This window comes from Bacillus rossius, chromosome 3 (genome assembly GCF_032445375.1).
Source record: "Bacillus rossius redtenbacheri isolate Brsri chromosome 3, Brsri_v3, whole genome shotgun sequence".
NCBI lineage: Eukaryota > Metazoa > Arthropoda > Insecta > Phasmatodea > Bacillidae > Bacillus > Bacillus rossius.
Genome location: NC_086332.1, coordinates 88,381,536 through 88,405,934, shown reverse-complemented (window position 1 = coordinate 88,405,934; position 24,399 = coordinate 88,381,536). Strand labels below are relative to the sequence as shown.

Sequence of the window (24,399 nt, the reverse complement as noted above, 5' to 3'; positions counted from 1 at the left end):
ACAAATATTAATGTCACCGTATACTACTGCACTCTAGCGGGTAAAAATTATATATAGTAAACTGGAAATATGTATTTTTATCTTTAAGCCAAACCTAAAACTATTACACCATTTATGAGTAAATTTGCTAATGTTAAATTTGTAATTTTTTAAATTTTATAATCAAAATTTACGTCCTACTTAATTAATTTTGGTGATTTTTTAAAACTAAAGCAAACTTTCTCCTTTTTCACCCCCTTAAAAGACGAAGTTCAATAAATGAAAAAGAATCTAATAGGTACGTAACTCTAGCTGCAAGTTGTTTTTTCGTAGTTTCTTACTTTTAGTTCTTATTGATTCGTATGTATTAATTTTTTTTTTTAAATATACCTAAAACTTTTACGCCTCTTATGGTTTGAATTTCGCAAAATGGTAAAATTGTGATTGGTAGTATTCGTATGTTTATTATTGGTTCTTACAATTAATTATATTCAGGTGTGGCACAGCTGGCCTACCCTCCGAAGCCGTACAGAGTGCGGCCCTGCCTCTTCAAGGCGTACACGACGTCCATTGCGGTGACGGTCTTTCTCTTGGCGTGCTCTGTGTAGGTGACAGCATCGCGGATCACCGTTTTCCAGGAACATTTTGAGCACGCCTCGTGTCTCCTCGTAGATGAGGCCCGAGATGCGCTTCACTCCACCGCGCCTGGCCAGCCTACGAATGGCCGGCTTGGTGATGCCCTGGATGTTGTCACGCAGCACCTTCCTGTGACGCTTAGCGCCACCTTTCCCCAGACCTTTTCCGCCCTTTCCGCGCCCGGTCATGTTTGCGTGCTCCTGTTTCAGCTGGGGTGAATTTTGCAAAATGGTAAAATTGTGGTTTGTAGTATTTGTATATTTATTATTGGTGACCAACTCATTTTCTTATGCTTGATTAGTTTCAGAGATATAATTAATCATCTTGAAAACACTTTTAGTCAATTTTCACCCCCTTAGAAGTGGAATTAAGTAATCATATATAGCCTAGTTTTAAGACAGCCAAAGAGATTTCTAATAAAAAAATTAATCAAAATCCGCCAAGTAGTTTTTGAATGATGCTCGAACAAACATACAAACAGACAGACAAACAGACAGACAAGACAGACAGACAAAAAATTTATTAACTATATTTTTGAGTTCTCAATAACATAAATAGCCATTATCAATAGTTTTTCATAATTTCACCCAATAAACAGTTTTTTTGCCTGAAAAGTTTATTCTTAATATAGATATAAAAAATAAGACTCATAAGATAATGAAAATTAAAAAATATATATACATTTTTGCTTTTTATTAAAAAAAATACTACGCTATACGTAATTATGTGATATAGCAGAAATATTAAGGGAGAAATTTAGTACATAAATATACAGTTTTTCTAAAAAAAATAATACATTTTTTTGACAAATTCACTCTCGTCAATATTTCATTTTTTGCTACGTATTTAGTATAGTGGTGCAAAAAGTTCGAAAGAAGGCAATTTTGGTGTACCGTGCATTACTCAATACTAGATTTCTTAGAGTTCAGAGTAAGTTAAAGGATGCAAACAACATATTTAATATAGGTTGTTAGTGTTTTAGCACAATATTATAAAGCAATCATGGTTACTATGATTTTTGTAAACAGATTACTTTATTGAAATTGTTGAACTTAACTTATTAAAATATTCAAAGTTACCCGAAAGGATAAAGTAGATTTAACAGCAAACTTATCATTGAAAAAACCTCAGTAATAAATAAATTACATTACAGATTTCTTCGTTATATATATTTTTAAATGTTATGAATTAAAAATATTTCTGTACTACTAACACTTTTTATACGAAGCATAACATAATAAATGTAAATAACGTCAAAGCTGCACAGCTTAATAACTTAGCACTTTTTTGATTGAATATTTTTACTGGATCAGTGTATTCCAGAAAACCTGTGGGACAATTGCAGTAGATGCACAAAAGTAAAAGTGGTGGAATGTTAAATGAAATTTCCACCTTAAATGTCACAGCTCAGATTCGCATACGAAACTTTGAGTCAGAAGCTATACACAGGAACTGCATTAAATATCCAGAGAGTGAAACAATCTCTAGCAAGAAAACTATTTCGTACCATCCAAGTTCAGTTAAATGTGAAATATCGATGGCTAAACTTTAGATATTTAAGAGTGTTGAAAAAGAAGAAGAATGAATTAGAGATTAAGCTACTGTAATTCATTCTTGTTTCAGGCAGTGTCTTGCACGTGCACGTCATTGAGGCATCACTATCCATACGAGCCACACGCCGCACCAGATAGCTCCACTGTACAGGCTTAAGTAGTGTTAGACAACAGAGACCGTGACGCTTCACTCGATCACTTGCCCCCCGCTGCGAGAGTGCCTCGACGACCCCAGAGAACGTCTCGCATGCGAAGCCGCAGACCCCACGGTCTCGCCGGGCCTCTCCGGCCGTAGGTGGTTGTCCTCCCGGATGGGTATGCCGTGGTAGCCGGCGCGCGAGCCGTACTTCTTCACCCGGGAGTGGCCCTGGATGATGAGGTACATGGGTCCCCGCAGCGGCTCCGAGGGCTGCTTGTAGTGCGCGAAGAGCGGGTCCGTGGTGAGGGCGGGCGGGGCGGGGGTAGCGGTGACAGGCACGCGACTGCTGGGCTGCCACGTGCCGGGCGAGAGGTACGCCAGCTCTGCTCTCTGCACCTCGACGGCGGGTGGTGCCGGCGGCGGCGGCAGCACCGTCTGCAGGTGCCGGATCACCTGCACCTCGACGGCGGGCGGTGCCGGCGGCGGCAGCAGCACCGTCTGCAGGTGCTGGATCACCTGCGGCTCCGGCGCCGACACCGACGTCTCGTACTGCGGCCTGGGGAAGTGTCGCTGTGGCGGCCGCCCGAACTTGGGCCGTTCCACGAACTTGAGGAACGGTTCGAAGACGTCCTTCCGCGAGGCCGGGGGCGAGGCGGGTGTCCGTCGTTCCAGAGGTGCCGCCGGAGTCTGGGTCCTGGGGGAGCGATCATGTCGTCACAGCTCTTTGTTGGAGGAGAGATAACACTACAATATTTGATTTGTTAGACATGCGTTCAGGCCACGCCTGTTATGTTATCCGATGTTTCAGAAATACTACACTAAAATTAAAAATCTCTGCACCAATAGAATAATGAAAGTATGGGAAAAAAACTGTCCGAAAACATGGCCTTAACCTAGAAGCCAATTTATATTCAGTGACTTTGATCGCAAAGTTCTTTGATTCGTATTTGATGAGTCGATCTCCTATAATTACCCGTATTTCAAATTTATTTTTAAAATGTTCACTCTTAAAGGGAAAAGAACATTTTCCTTTTATTTCCTTAATGTTTATATTATATTTCAGTAGTTCTTTTCGGTGAAAAAAGAAGGCTTTCTTATAACAATTTAATTAATGGTCATCAGTGTTTAATACTATATAAATAAATAATGGGTTAAATGAATCATTTTCATGTTTTCTTCAGTGCAACTGATCATAAGCTATGCCTTGTGAAGACTAAAAAATTAATAATTTATCTCTTGATTATAATAACGAGTCGAGGACTCGACGAATCCCAGACGGCTTTAAACGGGCGTGATTGCAGAGAACTGCGAGTCGCGCACCTGGAAGAGGGGTGCGCCCAGTAATGAACTCTGTCCAGGACAGGAGGGACATAGTCGTAGGTGGGGTCGTTCTTGAGCGGGTCACCGCGGCCGAGCGGCGTCCACTCGTCATAGTCCACCCGCGGCGAGAACCTCCCTCGTGCTTCTTCGGGCGCTGCCGCGTCGCCTGCAACACATAGCGCGTAACACCCACTGCTCCAGTTGACATTGGCATTGCCAACACAAACACTAGTCGGCCAAACTAATCAGCCGCGGAAAGAAACCACAGAACAAAATGACCAAACATTGTGAAAATCAGAGATGACATACTATTCGACATTTTAATGTGACTTCTAGCAAATTCTGTTGATTCCTAGTATACTTGTTTTGTGATTTAATTATTTCTATTGAATTTATACTTCTTTAAGCGGGTTATGGAACAATGATGAGAGTGAATTTTTACGATGCGCGCGTACCATGCAATGAAAATTTCACAGGAAGATGGTGGACCACGTGTATGAAAATAAACTCATACATAGTCACTTTCGTAAAAATAATGGGACATTCCAAACGTAATGGCGTGCCAAATGAAACTTTATAATTGTGATAGTTATGATATTTACTATAGTTAAGATAATTACCCTGGAATCCATTCGGTAAACTAAAAGTAGTCATGATAAAGAGTAATTTAAAGTTTTAGAAAAACCTAGGAATTTTTGTATTTTCCTCATGATCTTCAATGAAACTTCGTAGCGCAGTGTTTATAGCCCGCGTTAGTAAGCTATGGGACCGTTGTTCAAAACTCGACCGTAGAATTATTTTAAAACATTTTTTTTAATTTACAGATGAATGGATTTTACAAATTGTGCTTAATTAAATACATACAGTTAATTTCTTTATTGTATTGCTATAATATTTTTATGTATACATATTTTTACGTCATGATTATATAAATATTGAATACTGAGTATTTATTTAATTATTTTTGTTACAGTAAATTTTAAAATAGTTCAGTTTCTTAAATAAAAAATAAGTGTGACTTCTAACGCGCGTACACAAGTACAGATGCCTTTTTTTATCTTTTTGTTTAGTTGGCTCACGATTGACAATGGAAGAATTAGTTAACCGTATGGTCCTAATCGTGCCATACCGATGCCATTACACCTAAAGAATTTCACATCATAGTCTTTGTTTAATTAACCCTCATCCATACTAACCAAGCACCATTTAACACACATTCAGAAAATGCATGATTTATAGTTGAATAGTTCACATACTTTCACGCCTAACTCGCTGTAGAAAACCATATTTTGATGTTGTTGAGAGTTTCTATGGACAAACGTAGGCATTTCCTATGCTTCAAGCATGGCCAAATATTTGGGAAAAAAGTATAATATACTGCAAATTAACTAGTGCAATCTATTAGCTACAAGTGGTTTTGAGTCAAGGGGCACGATGATTAGAACTACCGTCTCTCTAGACTAGGTCGTGAACCCATAGTTTAAAATGAAGAAATGAAATCAACATGGAACGGTAAGGTCTTTTTCCGCAAGGTGTGCCCCGTAAGGGTCTGTACTGTAAAGCGAGCGACTGAGCTGTAATGACTGTAAAGTGCTATACTTCACAACTAAGAGTATCTCTGTCCTTAGAATATGTATGTACACTTTTTGATCATTCCACTATCCTCGAATTGTTGAGCCCACATGAAGTAAGGGCACACTCCCTGGCAGTGTAACGCCAGGCCACCATAAGCAAAAGAGACAGTAATGTGTCATACCCGGGAATCAATTCCTGCAGAAACAGTTTACTCGTTTCACACTCCGTCTCAAATAATTATCACGATCGCGCTAATGCCATTGAAGAGAGACGTTTATGCTGATGTTCCCTTAGCGGTATGGGATCAGAGATGGTGTAGAGCTCATAGTGGCATGCTTGGCTCTGCATGCTGGAGCATTTCCCAATGACAAGTAGCAGATTTAGAACCTAAGTATGTTCATTTTTAATAACATTACTGTAAGCAATCTGTTATGATACTTTATAAACCAAAAATACTTAACTCGTACAACGTCTTAGTGTTCAAAAACAATTTTACAATAAAGGTGCAAATCAACAATGTTACACCTTCAGGTTGGTGTCCTCGTTTATTTAAATCATCGTAAATTTTCTTTGCACGTGTCTATCAAATGCATTTATTATTAAAAATAGGATGTATAACGTTGAAATTATGTGCAGTACTTCAAATGTTAAGGAATTGGGAGACCTCGGTGAACGTTTAAAATCAAATACAATCATTTATGTTGATGTTTGTGTTCCCACTTGTACGTTTGAACGCAACAGATGATTATTTAAAGATAATAGTAAGTTAATCAAAAATTGTACATACATATATGAGATATTTATAACACCAGGTTAAAATAAGCCAATATGTGTGCATTGTATTAGACGGGCATTAATTTAATAAACATCGCGATTATAGGATCCAAGAATGATTATCACGAAACAAATCAATCAACTTAACATGATTATTAAACATCATCAACGAATACAACATTTATTATCTATTAAACTTTATGGAAATCCTTGACTTTAGTCGAATATTTAGACAGGGAAATAGACTACAACTACATACTTTATTAAAATGAAAAAAAAAATTACAATGACATACATCCTGAGACCAAGGAATTCTGTGATCCTGATATATTTCGGGACAAGACTACATTCCTGTAGTTTTGTACTGTGTGGTTGGTAGTGTCTGAATCGTTTGAAACTATTTTCGGAGGGGAAGAAAAAGATGTAATTTAGTTTAACATAGGAGTGAAATATCTGTTTACTTTTATGCTCTTTGCTATGTAGCGTCAAGAGGGGCTTTACACCGCCCGTGACTGGGGTTCACCCAGGGTTATTATAGAGAGGCTGCCTCTATCCCATAAAACCAATGTAGAGAGCGCGACACTCCGCTGTGACGTCATCTGTAGCCCAGCCGCTCCGGCCGCTACACAACACCTGCTTGCTGACAGCTTTCCTTTGTCAGATCACATATCTGATAAACAATGCGTATAATATTTCATTTATTATTTGTAGACTACATATACAATGAAAACAATTGTACTACTTTACGTTTGTTGTTGCGAAACAATTTCTTTGCAAAAACAACTACTTGCGCTACGGTGCAGTCTAGGTTTTTCAATGTTGCATACACGCATCGAAATATATATATAACTGTTTTGTGAAGCGTTTTTTATTTTTTCCTTCGAACTATTTTTAATGAAAGTATTTTTGTTATCCATTACAAAGTGCCCGCATCATACTTATAACAATCGTAACATCTTATTTCTAGCATCAAATAGGTATTTATGTCTAATTTAATAAAAACATTTCGCCTTTCATTAAAAATATCACGTATACGATGTAAATGTACTGTTCATTATAATCGCTTTGGTATGCTTGTCAAATGACTTAATAGGTTGTCACTGAAATCCAATATGACTTAATATATGAAAATATAATTTTTCAGCGACTAAAACAATTTACAAATCTTTAATGAAGAAGACAAACTTTTTCCAAAAAATTAAGTATGATGAACTTATACATTTCAATTTGTTCATTGTTCTTTGGTCCAATATATACTTCTTTTCAATGCAAGTAATATACCAGTTAGATTTTTGAGAAACTATTGGAAATAACATGGCACCTACGGTCTGTAGATAACGAAGCATTATTTAGTTTTTTTTAAGTTAATTTTTTTTTGTTTTTCATGATTTCCAAAAATTAAATTGACTTCCTTACCGCAAGAAACAAATTTTTTAATGGCCCGTATTTCTTTCCTAAACATTTCAACCGTTTTATTTTTAGAAGAAAACTTAAAATGCTCTGACTACAGGGCACGTTTATTTATCACTTACATTTATGTTTGAATCTACAATGAAATTATATTAAATTTATGAAGAATGAAATGAAAATATGCCAAATGCAGATGGAGGCAATGTAGCCAAATACAGATAAAGTATTGTAACCAAATTCAAATGGTGTTGTTGTAATTAAATTGAGTCAAATGCATATGGATGTATCGTAGTTAGGTGGAGTCGAATTCAGATAAAGGTATTGTAAAGATGGAGCAAAATGCAGATGAAAGCATTGCAGCCAGATGTAGCTTGATCATATTGTATACTGTGATCGTTTCTTACCGATCTTATCCAACTGATGGGATCGTACCCTGCGATTGTATCAGGGAATTGAATGTTAGTGAGAATATATGTCTTTTTTTTTTGCTAAATGCGCGTATTTAAGTCTATACTGAGGACTTAATATTTAATGGGTCAATACCTCTTTAACTAGCAGTAAACATTAAAACTTTTTCAGGGATTTTAGGTACTATAGTAAGCGTAAAACATGCTTAGTTAGTGTTTTGTCACAAATTATAAACATACTGTAAATCTAACTGTTCGAAGACTTTTGTCTTGTCTACTTGAAATAGGACTTAATTGTTTGACATATATAACAAGTATCAACGAAGAAGACCTCATGGTTCGGATTTACTGGCTTATACATCTGACATTGGACATGACCTTTTTGTAAGTTATAACAATTATCGAAAAATAATTTTCATTGGGGTTTACTTTAACATATTGCATACTTAGTACTCACAAAGAATATATACCTAGTAGTTCGGAGACGCTTGGTCTATGTGTTTGTAATTGGACTCTATTAATCTTATCGTACGCTGAATACGGCCTCCATCCTAGGCATAGTAATATAGAGTAACGTATTTTATGCAGTGATATTAGATTTTTTTATTAAATTTAATTTTTTTCCATATTTTTCTAACAATAATTACGCAATATAAATAGGGAGGAACGTGGTGTCAGGATTAAAAAAAATTGTGGAAATATTAATGGCAGAAAGTACTAGAAATCAAAATGACAGACGTGACGTTAGAATTCAAATTGATGGAAAGTACTAGAATACAAGATGGCAGAATCAATGGGGTCAAGGTCAAAGGTCACGATTCGGGTTCAGCTCTTGAATTAATTTCTTTTGTTATGACGCTTTTAGGACATTTAAAGACACCAAAAATTTAGGGGACTAATCGGAAAAATTTTCCCTCGTAAAAGGAATATTTCCCTTTAAATATGTACTTTTTAGGAATTTTGAGGATTTGAAAGTCATTTTTGAGTAATATTAGGGAATTTTTGACACCAAGCTGGCCGCTGTGATATCAATATGGCGGACCGGCACCACGCACTACATCCTGAAACCTCTCCTCGGAGCCTCTTTACTTTACTACTCTGCGCGCGTGTGTGTGTGTGTGTGTATATATATATATATATATATATATATATGCACACATACATACACAAGTGAAAGCGACTTTTCAACTTTTGGTGTTTAAATTACTTAGCTTTATGAACTTAAAAAACTGCAAAATTTCCAGACCTAATCAATATACTTCCCTGTGTTGTTTAGTTTACTTGAGAGTAACACCGACATGTTAGGGGCGACTGTTTTCATGAAGTATATTCTTAATATTTAATTTTTGTAAAAAAAAAAAAAAGGGGAGATCTCTCCGCCCTCAGTCAGCCCACATCTCAAGTTGATGAAACGAATTATTGTCTGTCAAACCGAAGGCAGTTTGGATCCAGAAGAATGCAGTAACCGAGTTGTAATAACTCCCAGTTTATAATATAATATTAGCACAGACTTGTTAATGACATAACCCAAAAAATATCGAAAAGTCTTGTAGAGGATCAAATTTCATACCTCCTCCGAAGTCCATGCTTCCAGTTCATGATATATCGCAGTTACTAGAAATACGTAGCACTACAGCAACATTCAAGCACTTGTCGAGCTGAACACATTTGGAAGTTTGTAATTTTGCTAAAAAGATTTAGGTAGGGACTTAGGTTTTAAGTTTTACGAGACTTGCCTCCGTACCTGTTGGATACTGACTCTGCCATTAAATTTGAGTCAATATTGGCGTTGAAATGTCACTTCCGACGTCAACAGTTGAACGCGACAACTCAGCAAAGTTATTCAGAAAAGGAGCATGTCCGAGCAAAGAACACATGTTTCCACCGCCATTGCGATCTTATCAAGATGACACATTGTTAAGTCACTGTACCGTATTCCCTAGTTTCTGTTTTCTCAGATTTCTTGAAATCACTTCAGGCAAATTCTGGGATGGCTCATTACTGTAGGCTACGACAGGTTCCTTTCCCATTATCTCCGATCTGCAAAGTTGTTTGTTTACATCTAATTCGCTGTCGGCACAACGTAAAACTAAATAATAATCACAATTAAATACACGAAGGTGTTTATTCCTGGCTCCTGAACGTCCGGTGACCATCCTTGGGAAAGCGCGTTCCTGATTGGCCGACAAGTTCGCGTCGGGGAGGGGTCAGTGTGTTAGTGTGACAGCGTGATGGTCGCCTCTACGCATCACACATGCGTAATGCATGGCACGCACCAACTTCCTGCCGAAGACGCTGCGAGTGAAACCATCCGCTGAAGGTGAGGTGCTCCGATTGTGTCCCACCACGTGTGCCGACAGCTGTGTCTGTGCACTGCCGAAGTCATTGAGATGAACATTAATGTCAAGAGTCCGTTTACATTTAGTGTTAGTAAAACCGCGTTGAAATGTCGAAAACTATTTTTTTTCAAACACAACTGAAACTGTGATTGTGTTATCTAATAGAATAAGTGTGTGCTAAGTGAAAGTGTTTTCCATAATAAACTATATAAATCATCTAATTGTTTGAGAACTTTTTTTGTATTTAGGTATTAGCAAACCGCTTGACACCTATTAACTGAATATCTGTCGAATGGAAAAGTGTTCAAAACATTTATTTTCTTTTCAGAAAGGTAAAGCTAAATACATTTTTGTTTTAGAAAATTTTAATAGTCATCTAGACAGTATTTATTTAAAATATAAAATATATGTTATTAAATGGAAATTGGGAAGTCTGGGACAATGTATTTCTTATGGGACTAGGGCTTTGATGACTTGATGGCTTGTTGGCTTGCCAGTCGTGAGGAATCGGCCATGTTCGGACGTGTCCGCCGCTCGTAGCTTATGATCAGGACCTTTGAAGCCATTTCAGCTAACTCCACATACGCCATCTTGGAATCCACAAATTTCTAAAATCTGTAATTATTTAGCTAGAAATTCGGGAAAAATTCCAAAAAACATCGAAAAATTCGCTTCTTAAAATAAATATTGATTTGATTGATTTATATCCTTGGTTAGATCCTTGTTCGACGCAAAAAGTTAATTTCAGGTAAAAAATCATTTAAAAAAAAATAATGAAAAAATAACTTGATGCATGAATCGGGTCTACTTGCAACAATTTATTTGCATGAAATGAATTAACTCTTGCTGGTGAATGGAGCTTCTTGGGCCAGTTACCGTCTTGTAGACTCGTAGCCTCGTGGCCTCGTAGCCCTGTAGTCTCGTAGCCTGTTGTCATGCAGCTACGTAGTCTCGTAACTTCGTAGCATCGTAGTCACGTAGCTAGTTGGAACCTCTTAGACTCGTTTTCTCATATTCCTGTTGTCTCGTAGCCTGTTGCCATGTAGACTCGTAGTCTCGTAACTTCTTAGCGTCGTAGTATCGTGGTTATTTGAAGACTTTAAGACTCGTAGACTCATAGACTTGTTGCCTCGTAGTCTTGTAGTTCTGTAGCCACGAAATCTCGTAGCCCTGTAGTCACGTAGCTTCGAAGCCTTGTAACCTCGTAGCCAGTCGGAGACTTGTAGACTCGTAGACTTGTAGCTTCGTAGCCAAGTAGTCTTGTAGTCCCATATACTTGTAGCTTCGTATGAAAGTAGCCTTGTACTCTTGTAGTCAAATGTCGCTGGAGCTGTTGGAGATGTATCCTATTGTATACTGTGACTGATTGTATTCCTGTAGCTAAATCGTATTATTTTGCCGAGAACATAACCTTACTGATTTGAATGTTCGTGCATTTACGTCCTTTTCGTTAAATGTGCTTCGTTTTTATTGAATTTTCGTCCAAATGTGTGTCCTTTTCGTTAAATGTGCATTCTTTTTTCATGTGGTTTTCTTTTTTTGAATGTGCTTTTTTTTTCGGTGTGCTTCATGTTTGTCGAATGTGCTCTCATTTTTTACTGAGCTTCCTTTTTGCCGAATGTTTTTTTTTTCGACTGTGGTAACTATTTGACGAATGAGTATTGACAAGTCTTTACTTTGACAAGTCTGTACTCAGGACATGATTAGACTCATGGTTCGGAGACTCTTTGTCTATACACCTGACATTGAATATGACCTGTTTAAAAATTTTCATCGAGTATCAACGAAAAATATCTCTCGTGGTCTATGCGTATGACTTTGTAATGACCGGTTTAAAATGTTCGCCAAGTATCGACGAAAAAATACATCTTGGCTACTGACTGGATGTTTCTGACCACCTACTGGATGCACCTGGCTACAACTGAAGGTGGTTTGGCCACCTACTGGACATGTGTTCCTGGCTACTGCACAGACGTGTCTGGCCACCAACTTGGCGTGCCTTGTCACCAACTGGGCGTGTTAGCCTGACCAACCGACTGACATCCATAGCTTACATCAAGACGTGGCTGGTAACCGATTACGTGCCTGGTCACTGAATAGACATGCCTTACCACCAACTCGATGTGCTTTGCCACCTTCTGGCCGTGCGTTCCTGGTCACTGAATGGACGTGCCTGGCCACCGATTAGACCAACATTTCCATCAACTAGATGAGTCTAGCTAACAGGACATGCCTAGTAGCTGACTGGACATGCCTAGCTAATAACTGGACATGCCGGGTCAAACTGATTGTAACTGGCCGCCGATTACGTGTCTGGCTACTGAATAGACATGCCTAGCCACAAACTGGATGCAACTTGCCACCTACTGGACTACTGGACGTACGTTCCTGGCCACTGAACAGACGTGACTGATCACCCACTGGGCGTACCTTACGACCTTGTAGATGTGTATGTCCAACCTATCAGACGTGTCTGGTTAATCGAATGGGATGTAGAATTGCCCTGAAAACACATGTTAAGGCATGCAAAGGACTCGCTTCGCCTTCTAAGAAGACTGTATAAATCGTGAAACGCTTTGTAATTTCCTTGTTTGTAATTGTGGAACTTATGTAAAAATTTTTTATTTGTAATTTTGTTGCTTTTTCTTTTGAACACGTCACTTAAATGTTAAATTTAATAACTAAATATTTCTGACCTGAATTTATATTATTTTGCATCGAGCAAAGATCTAACCAAGGACAGAAATCGATAGAATCAATCATTATTTTAACACGTGATAAAATTCCGCTCTGCAAATCGAATGATTCGATACTCGAAGTAGCTGCTCCGGGAAAGAATTCTGGTGGTGGGTGCGGAAACCACGTATGATTTGCATCAAGAAATGTTGTTGAAAACACAATTTTCGTATATATTTATCACGCTCGGCATTGTTTTAAAGAATCCTACCTTAAATTCTGTGTACAAATTTAGTATTATAATTGTATTTGCAACATGATAAAACATGAATCTGCTCGTCACCGAGGTTAAATGTTACACATCTCTAGCGAGTACTGAAAGTACAAAACTGTGTATTGATTTTGTAATTGCAAATTACGGTCATTCCTTTTTCGTTGTAATAATTCCATGCTCATATATACCTTCCGAAGTTTGATTACTCTTCCTAAGTTAACTCCACTATCCAATCCCGTTTGAAGTATTACTTCTCTAAGATATTTGAAGTGAAGTAGGAACCCTGTGAAAACTTTACCATTTCTTAATATAACATTTAACTATATAATATTACGCAAAACAATTTTCTTTACTTAATTCAAGATACCATTCACTGTTTGCATTTAGATCTGCGAATTAAAAGTGATAATATTTTTGAGATGTTTAGTAACGTTTTCCGCATGTTTGGACAGTTTTTTTTTGGCAAACAAACCGTATAGTGATGTGGCTTTAATTTATTTATCTCGATAAAACTTTATTTCATCAATCCACAACTGACGTCGGCTTAATGCCACATAAAATTTCTAAGAGTTTGTTTATGGGTTAACGTCTAGTTTTCAGCGATGTCATTTGAGAGTATAACAACGTACAGAACAAGGATGTTGGGGGAGGAAAACGTTAGGACCAATAGTAAGGAAACCATTCCAGCTATTGCTTGAAGTGATAGCGGGAAAACATGGGAGAACGAAATCAGGATAGAGAGATAGGGATTCGAACTCGGGTCCTATGGGATGCGTGAACTGTGTCTTATCGCTGCGCCAGCCCACTCCATTTTATAAAAGTGAATTAACGACTTTGAGGATTGACCGCTGCAAGATTATTAAATGTAGTTTACAAATAAACGAGAACGTTTGGAAAAAGTGTAAAATACAGGATGTTCATAATGGAATGTCCCAATTTATATGGTCAATTATAAAAGTTCCATTTAGACTATTTACAACAAATACTTCAAATTTAAGGTAAAATAACCTATTTTTTCTTACAAATGTTCAATACGTTCACCTTTATTTATACGGCAAACATTCACTAAAGTCTCACACATTGGTTAACAAGTCCGGAGTATTGGAAGCAATAGCCACTTCAATTCTATGTCTAAATCCTGGCAAATCATTACGTAGCGGCAGAACGTAGACACGATCTATTATAAAGCCCCAAAGGAAAAAATCGCATGGCGTTATGTGAACATAGAAGCAAAAAAAAAAAATAGCTCTGTTGTCTCGAAATGCCTATACCATCAGCGGATATTTTGTCACATGGGGATCACAATTATACTTTAAACGAAACGAACGTTGAACTGAAATTACAGATTCTCTCTCAGACTGCAGAATATCAAACGCTTTACGCTCATGAGTCGCCATTTTGCGTAGGTGGCGCTGCAAGCGAGAAAAAAACAAAGTAGTATTCGCGCATGCGCTTATATAAAACTGTTTGCGTACATAACTCTTTAATTGTGAACTTGAATCATCACTCTAAAAACGCTTACATTTGATACTACCAAAATATATAACAGGTACATTATTTTATGCACATTCTGTTCATGTGTGTTGGTTATTCTAACCAAAGGCAACATAATGCCGTTCCTTGCTAGTCCGAAGAGAAGCGACGCTGTATCCCCCGCATAGACGGTGAGACGATCGTGCAAGTTACCAGGGACTTCTTAACTGCCAATGGACGCCTGCGGTGATTCCTCTTCAAGCCGCTCGAAAACACTGCACGATAAACCCGCCCTCGTCGCACGACACGACCGTCCAGTTACAAGGTCGCGGCAACCATGGCGGAGAAACTCTAATTGCCAAGACTGAGACCTAATTTCCTGAAGTAGTTTCGGGCGCACCCGCTAGATAGTAACTTTTATAATACATTTTTTACATAGCTACATTGATTGTGGAAATAAATGCATGAGCTATCATCAGGAAAACAAACCCGTGAAATTTAATTCACTTTATTTTGGAATCCCCATATTTTGTGGTGTAGCATACCAGATATTTTGCAAATCCTACTCATTAATAAAGAACATGTTTTTTTTTTGTTTTAGTGTTTTTCGCACAGCTTAAATCTATCTTACTAAGACACTCTTTAAATTTTTAAATTAAAATTTAAAACCTAACACTTGATTTGAACCTCCCGACCAAGTTTTTTAAGTTAGTAGTTATGAGCCATTCAACAGATAAGCGTCACATGTCGCGCAAAACATGGTTTCAGTTTCCAGTGTAAGAGTCGTATTTCTATATCTCCCTCCTTGTTCTATGGCGGCAACATTCGTTCCGTTATCTGTAGCGCGGCTGCTGTGACGTCACGTTTCCCCTTTTCGCGCACGCGCCGCTTCCCCTTTCGCGCGGCGGCTTGCCGAACTAATAGCCTATTACCGTCGATTTCAAAGATGCTAATCACTCAAGCACCACCGAGACGAAAGACACGCCTCCAGTTCATGCACTCCTAATCATGAGTTAAAAATTGAGTAAAGAACACGAGAAAATAAATCGGATGAGACAACACTCACAAAGATCACTCGCGATAATTGCAATGTAGTCTTGATATATTTTCACGTTATTTCGATCACGTCTGCTATTTTGGCCATTTACCTGGACTATACATTCAACACACCTGAGATACGAAACTATGCACCAAAGAGGGAAAAAAAAAAAGAGGATGTGAATATCTTCATAAAATTCAGCTGAAGAATATTGGTGTGTATTTTATATGTTAAATACATCGAAAATATGTTTTACTATCTTCTGTAGGAAAGGAATAGTTACATAATAATATAATTAATATCGTTAACAAATCCTTCTTTATGATCATCAAAGACTAGAAAATTTCGCAGGTTCATTTAACGACAAGTTGACTTCGATCTCTTGTATGTTTTTGCTCCGTCTTCAATTGGTCCAAAGATGTTCTGACACGCCCCAAGGTTGTCGAAACCAATAACACAACAAAATCAACGTAACTTTCGAAAAACATTCAAGTGATTTAAGACTATCATGTATTCTATCAAGGGCAGTGGCCAGTGATCGCGTGATAAAGACTTAACAAAGCATAGCAACATCAAGCTGGGTCACTTATCATCATACATGGTAGAAGCGCAAAGCTACAAATAAGGACAGTTTGGTCACGGCTCTTCAGTAGTAGTGGCGTACGAAGGAACAACATTGGGGGGGGGGGGGAGAAGATCCCCTATATCCTAAAAATCTAGAATTCATACCAACTAAAGAAAATTATTTGAAATCAAACAGCGGGTAAAGTTCGTATTGCTGGCATCAAAAATTACAGTGTCCTCCACGTTGAGAATTTCATCGTCCATATTTATTTGGAATTTGTCCTGTACTGAGAATAAACTTTACTCTTTCAGGAGTTAATAAACTGGCGTCCCTAAGCGAAATTATATGCAATGAGCCAATGCAATTACTTTCATTTCTACTATGTCAAACAAACTTCGTGCCCATCGCTTCAAGTACAGACAAAACGAGACTTCTTTGTTTCTAAAATACACCATCTTTCTCACTTATCAACGATTCTATCTACCAATTTGTATGCGCTCCTCACGACGACTGGATAATGCTTTGCGGCACTTCAAACGATTTATAACCTGGTGAAACCACTAGCAGGTAATGCTCGTCAACACAAGAAGAGAGAATGTGCTATTATCCACGCCATACAAAATTTAACTAAGAAAAATGCAACATGGAGTTTGCAAAATTGATAATTTAAAAAGACATGCCATATCCTGCAAACAAAGTGCTTCTACCATCAAATGGCCGAGAATGTCATTGCAAAAGACTCGTGTTGGTGCATTTCCGAGTAAGAATACATCGAGGAATATAAACAATATATATCCCTGTAATTGCTGTGAAAAGGCATTGTCGTTCTCTCTAGTTGCCAGAAGACATGAGATAAACTTATTTTTTAAAAAACGCTTTTATCGTTGAATGAATTAAAAAAATATTTACATGTTTTGTCCCATCCGAAGGGGTAGATGGACGAAGCCAACGTACACTTCCCATCATAACACGACATCGGAAAAACTCTAAATTGAAAATAATTTACTTTTAAAATGTTCAACATTTATGGGAATTACACCCCCCCCCCTCCTTTTACCGGGTACATTTCCCACAATAACCCGACCTTTTGAATCAGAAACACTCCAAATCGGAAAACCATTGAGTTTTATAACTTTCAAAATTTGGGGTCTTCAACCCCCTCCCCCCTATGCTAATAGTCGACCCCGGGTCAAATTCTCACCATACCCCGACCTCATGGATACACAAAAAGCCTGGTATTTACCCATAGCTCAAAATTAGTTGTTTTTTTGACCCTCTGACCCACCACTAACTCTAAGGTCTTAAGTTATCAAAATATTGTATTGTCAGAGTTTATTTTTATGTATGCAAACTTACAACACACTTGGACGTCGAAAATTGGGTAAAAATTGAATGGAAAGATTTTATTACATAGTCCATTCATACGTACATACACGTGAAGCTAATAAAAGCGCGGTAAAAATAAAATGTGAGCAGAACCCATTACGCTTGGCGTTTCGCTGTGATGAGTTTCATGCATGGTTTACTCGCACTGACAATTTGAGACCACCTGCGAGAAACTGTAAAGGTGGAGTCCATTCACCTATTGCGGACCAGCTAGTGTTGCATTCTGCCTCGCAAGTTAAGGTTTAGACTCGCACGCGCAATGACTTAAACAGTAAAACGGGTCTGAAGCAAGCAGCTTCGGCATCGACTCAATGTGCAACAACAACCTACGACTGTTCTCGGTGCGTTCAGACCGAATGAAAATGATTCTACCTGGCAAAATCAGCATTCCGTGAAATGTCGAAAGTATTTTATTACCTGAACGGCTATCTTGCACCAATATATGTGTACCTATTTATTTGATGCCAAGCAAGACATAGTTAATGAACTTGAAGACGTATTGGAATATGATCGATCAGTGAAGTATAATTTGTGGCTGGAATGTACTTAAGGTAAAACTGAACCATTTCTATATGAGACTTGCAAAAGAGCATTCAAGACGACGGACGAGTACTGCTCTTTACAAACCGCATGACATAGAGGAGTCTGTAAATGGAGCTATTGAAAACATCTGTCGCGAAGAGGAAGAATACCAAGGAAAAGGTAGCCGATGGTCACTTAGCCATGCGGATCGATTACAACATTGAACAGACTCTGCTCTTTGAAAAGAATTAACATTTAATAGTTGCCTCTAATTTCGTTTTGTAGCATAATATAATTTACGTTATACATATTTATTTGTGCATTTTTTTGTACCCTTACCTTTATATAAAATGTTAAATTGAGGTGAGTTTAATTAAATAAATTTATATAAATGTTTCGAGCCTAAATTAAATTTTTATATAAATCAAGGATTGAACCGAAATTTAAAAGAAACGAATCAATCCTTGTATTAATAGGTGAATTTGTTTTATGATTTTTACAATTTTTGCCGAATTTCTTGGTTAATAATTACAGATTTTCAAAATGACATACAATATGGTGGACACCATGACGGTATAGTAATAAATACTACTGCAGTTAAGCGGGTAAAAAATAAACTACTATGGAGGTAGCGCAATCTGGTAGATGAAAAGAAAATGGCATATCCGCCATGACATCATACTGGTTGGTATGATGTCTGCCTTGGCATTAGTAATGCTGGTAGCCTCTGTAGAGAAAGAATCCGTCGCCATTTTTTTTACTTTCACCGGGTTCGATCCGAGGACTCCAAGCTCTACTACGTGCAATTTTTGAAATAATTTTTTTTATTTTTATTAACATCTTTATTTAATGTTATGCATATATTAAATTTTTACTCTCGCTGGGAATCGAACCGAAAAGCCGAAATGAATTAAGTAATTAAACATTTAATAGAAACAATTTTTAAAAAAATAGTTTTCAGATATATTTGTCAAATTTTGAGGAATATTGCCCCTCTCCGAGAAATTTGGCCCCTCTGGATTATATTAATAAAACAAATGGGAATATTTTCCTCGAAAAGGGAATTTCCCCTCGAAAAGGGAATTTTCCCTCGAAATAGAGAAATTTTTAGGAATTTTGAGAATCTTTTTAGTAATTTTTGAGAAATTTTGAGGAGATTTGACATTAAGATGGCCACCGTGACGTCAAAATCTAAGATGACGGACATTGGCTCTGGCTGCACGCACCAGCACCAGTCCCAAGAGATACTATTATATACTACTAATGTGTTTTTGGCAACTTCAGCCTTTTCAAATTTGTTTTGTCCTTTTATTTTCCTTCTGTTTTAGCGTTGGTTGGCTATTTTTATGTATTTGTATAATGTCAGTCTATTTTGGGCTTTGTCTGTGGGATGTCTCTAATAAATAAATAGTACCTGGATGACCGAGCTTTGCTCGTTTTTTTTTTTTTGTGGCTAAAACCATACGTGCCGGCTGGGTAAAATAATGGTTAAGTAAATGGCTCGACTCGCTTATCAACATTATTTAAAGAGACAATGTTTTTATTGCGCTGGTGAACAATCATTTCATTTTCTGGAAAGCTTTGATCAGCATTTAGTGTAAAAACTGCACAAAACTCATTACACGCCGGTATATTAAACCTTCTGCGATCAGCTTGATCTGGAATTCTAAATAAAAGCTTTACGTATGGTGGGGGTAACCCTTGGGCAGAAGTTAACCGATTCATTTCGTCCTCTACTTCTCGCATCATTATATATCCCTGTACATAACGATTTTGCGCTCGAATGATGAACTCCAATAACTTCATCATTGAGGTAGTAATTGCAGAATTAAGTGGATGGTTAACTCTTTCATTAACGGCTTCATCAGGGTCTAAAATGTATAGTTGCTCGTACAGTGGCCGTTCAAAACAACCAACATCATTTTGTGACGGGTGAGCTGTCATATTCATTTTATGATATACTTGTCCGCAAACAATAAAACTATAAATGCCATGGCTATTTATTGTTCTATCATCTTCTACATTGATATATGCTTGAGCAAAAGATGCGTTTATCTTTCTTATTTTTTTATGAAATTCTTCTGAATGTGGGGTAGGTACTAATTCATCTGAAAATTTTGGTTGCTCCATTAAAATTCGTCCATGCAAACAACAGTCACCAAAGAATTTCTATTTATACGATTTTAAACGCGTTCCTCAGGGAAATGCAATGCACCCCAATGGATACACAAAATTCCAAATAGTCCTAAGGCGTGATATTGCACAGGTGCAGTAACGGCACATTTATAAGTCGGTAAATAATTATTAAGTTATAAAGCCCTACGACGTCTTCCGTCTCGACGTCTTTGTTCATCTAATTGGTATTCTCGTTGTTCGTCATTTTCATTAGCTACACGTTGTGCCGCACGCTGCCGCAAATCTTGTAGACGTCGCTCTCGTTGTTCGTCATTTTCAGCGGCCACACGTTGTGCCGCACGCTCTCGTGAAACATCTAAATCATAAGACCTTTCTGCTCGTATAATGTTAGTCAAGTTGTGCAAGCATCTTACTTTAGCAGCACGTGTGGGACGAGCGGAGACCTGATTATTTTCATGAAGGTTTTCTTGAAATGAGTCTTCACTGTGTGAAGTTTAAGAAACCTGACCAGTTTGATGACGATGTTCTTCAAGGTGTTCTTGAGACGAGTTGCGGCTTCGTGAAGTTAAATTTATTATAAGCGTTTTTTTCAAAGATCGTTTAGGCATTTTTTAGTGAACACATGGGTTAAAAAGACACAAATAATATAAGTAAACAATTGATTTTCTTGGTCTAACCTCAAACCAAACACTCATTGTCTTAGTGTTGCTTAACAACGCCATATACTGGAGTAGCTTTAGTGTTGTTGTGTCGTTAAAGCAGTTAGTTGCTCCCAATTAAAAAAAATGGTATTATTAATCGCCAATAGATGTCAGGAAGAGTCATTTATGTTTAAGTTGATTATCGATAAAGTTTATTATTGAAAACACGGATAAAACGACATTTTCTAAAAATGAATCCTAGCTAGATCGATGTATCGCCCCCGAAACCCCCTGCATACTAAATTTCATGAAAATCGTTGATCCGTTTCCAAGATTCAGATTACATATATACAAGAATTGCTCGTTTAAAGATATAAGATATAAATAAAAATAAATACCGGCACAAAACATTGATGTAAATCTCAATAAATTGAATGAAATATTACAGAAACAATTCGGGGAAAAATGTCAAGTTTTAATGAAGCGAAGTAACTTGACCCGAATTTCCGGAGGACCAGGTTCTTATCGCCGGTCCAGGCATCAGGATTACATTATTTAAATGATTCATGCAATGGGGAATTTATATTTCATACAATTTCTTGGACATACGCCATTTTACACTGTTTGTCATTGGAAAATACAAGATTTAAAATTAAGAAATAAACTTGGAAACAAATCCACAGAGAACAAGCCTAAATCAGCTGATGTCAGATAAACCTAACTATGAACCTAAACAGGTATTATGGACAACACAACGACGACAGCACAGACGAACACATTCAAACTTAATTATCAGACAGCACAAGAATTCCGTGAATGGAATTTAGCCATGAAAAATATAATTTCCGCACAGACGAACATAGTGGGCTAACAACGAAGCGACAGTTTCAACAATAACAGTAAATGCATGAACACAAAAAAAAACCTGGACAACGCAGAAAATATACGAACACAACGATGAAGATAAACAGATATTATGGACAAAACAATGACGATAACGCCGACGAACACAGTAAGTTTCGCATGACAAAACAGTTGTGACGTTTCGGCAACTGGCATCTGTTATCTTTTATTGCTGTTGTCCCAGGAATGTTCAGAAAGTTTGATTTTCGAGTTTCATCTTTATTTATGGACCTACCTGTTCCTCCGACGTTTATTTAACCAAGTTCACAGAGGATATTATTAAAACAGTTATGTCATTGCCACTATTCTATAGCTAGTTTTACTCTGGTAAACATGTTTTTGATAATATAATTTTACTTGAAAACTGTTCTTAGTCTGTGTTTGTTTCCCAAGAAATTCTGTTAAATAATCCGGATTTCGGTTTATCGTGGTTTTCAGAAATCACTTTAATGCTTGGATTTTTCTTTACTATAGGCCATGACATATTCCTTTTTCAATTACCCTGGACTGTGTCAATGAGTGTTACCGTAACTTCTGGCTAAGATATGCTAGGTCATATAAAACAAATCCTTTTCGGCACAGCCTACAGACGTAGGTAGATTTCGAAGCACCTAATTAAACTGGAAATTGTCTGGAAGCTTCTATAAACTTCCGGAACCTTATAAAAATTAATGAAAATAAGCACCTACATATTTTTTTCAATATTCCATTATGATTAATAAAATATTATCTCATATTCATTGCATAATATATATTTTAAATGTTATTAACTCAATTTATCCAGCATTGAATAGCTTATAACACTTTTAGGTAGATTTCAAAGAAAGATTACCTATTGATTACCTATTGTAACCGTTACCATGATGCGACTTCAGGAAAATTTCACGGTCTATAGACCCCAAAACCATTACAAACTCAAAAGTTTATATAATTTACAACAGTTATAGTGTCCATTATATACATATATAGTTACGAGCCTACATTGCTAATAAATAATCGAAAATAAAAATGTCTGATCACATCACTCGCACTTAAAAAGGTATCTTCACAAGTCAATTATGTCAAGTTCCACAGTTCCACTCCTCACTGGAGCTAGGCTCAACAGTGGTCTGTCCATTACCTCGCACCTGTCCGCACACACAGTCTCGCACCACTCAGTCACAGTCGCACCGTCCCGTCGCTGCTCACGAGAGGGTCTCTAGCCCTTTTCGCCGATCTCGCATTTCCCTTCCCTCGCGGAACTCTCGCAACTCGCCCAGAGGCCAGCGTCGCTGTTTTTATACTCTTGGCAGACTTTCTGGAATCAACTGGAGGAGAGGGGTTGGAAGTGTCGCGTCACCCCGGACCGACACAACGCCCGAAAAAAAACTATAAAGGCGGTGTTTATTCGCACTACTCTGCGCGGCGGCATCAGAGGGTTTCCGAAGATCTCTGTTGACGTGTCTTCAGGGCTGTTCCATACACCTCGCTCATGTGTCGGTCACCATACCTCAGCTCAAGGGCCTCTACAAATACTCCATAGTCTTTCTGCTCTGTAACTGCAGCAACTCTAGTGGAGATCCACGCAGGGCCAAGACGACTGCCGTAGTATTCTCTTCCTCGCTCCAATGATTTACTTCTGCAGCTGCTTTGAACTTTATTTTGTACACTGTCCACAAAGACTGACCATCGAAAGTGGTTGGCTTGAATTTTGTGTGGCCACTGGAAGAGCCCATCGTCGGAGTTACTCTTCCGGTTTGCAGCAGCTGTAGCTTCCTTAATCATCCAGCGGCACTCCTCGGTTACAACTGTTACAAGCTGTTCGGTTGCCTGTTTAAGTTGAATTAACTGTGGTTCCTGTCGGGCAAGTTTCTGTTCTTGCTGTACGAGTTGCTCTTCTTGTTGTGCAAGAGGCTGCTCCAAACTCTACACTTTGCGTCCCAACTGGATGCTGATTTCATCAATCTTCATCTTCTTCATTTTTTCTTGGTTCTTCTTGATGTCGTCGCTCTCGGTCTTCATAGAATTCTTCACCTCTTCTTGGCAATTATAAATTTTATTCTTCATCTCTTATTGGCCATTCTTCGTTTCATTCTTCATTTCCTCTTGGTTACTCTCGATTTTATTATTCATTTCCTCCTTACCTTTCTTTATTTCCTCTTGACCCTTCTTAATTTCTTCAATTTTATTATTCATTTTGGCCAAGAAAGCCTTAATGTTATTAGGTTCGTCGGCTGCCATATTTTGTGTTCACCTACACTACCAGCCTATCACTACTGTCCTATCACCTACACTGTAATTTCCCCTATATGCTAACCTTAACTCCTACTAAAAACTAACACTATACTACTACAACACTCAAAACGAAATATAGTTTTTAAACCAACTCAATTATTGAATAACTAAATTTGTTATAATTATTGACTTTTTAAATTAATTTTAATAAAAACTGTATATTAAATCTATTAATTAGGGTTATACCACTTCTGACACCAAAATGTTACGATTTATAATGTGGGGAGAACTTGGTTCGTAAGGGATAGCCAATTAAGTTTTATTACAGTTTTATTACTTACTAATATTGAAATTAATAATAAACAATTGTACTTAAAAATGTCGGATCACCAATCACTGCCACTTAAAAATGTTTATTCTCAAGTCACTCAAGGTCTG

The 24,399-nt window shown here is 37.5% G+C and overlaps 1 protein-coding gene across 1 annotated transcript in view; it reads right to left on the bottom strand.

Moving 5' to 3' along the window:
• Positions 1-1,120: 1,120 nt before the first annotated feature.
• Positions 1,121-24,399, bottom strand: part of LOC134531338 (amyloid beta A4 precursor protein-binding family B member 1-interacting protein) — a 33,138-nt gene continuing 9,859 nt past the window's right edge. The window contains exons 3-4 of the mRNA XM_063367035.1: positions 3,628-3,793; positions 1,121-3,001 (exon numbers count right to left, since the gene is read on the bottom strand). Coding sequence (XP_063223105.1) covers positions 2,356-3,001; positions 3,628-3,793 — 812 coding nt within the window. The 3' untranslated portion in view covers positions 1,121-2,355. The remainder of the gene's footprint in view (positions 3,002-3,627; positions 3,794-24,399) is intronic.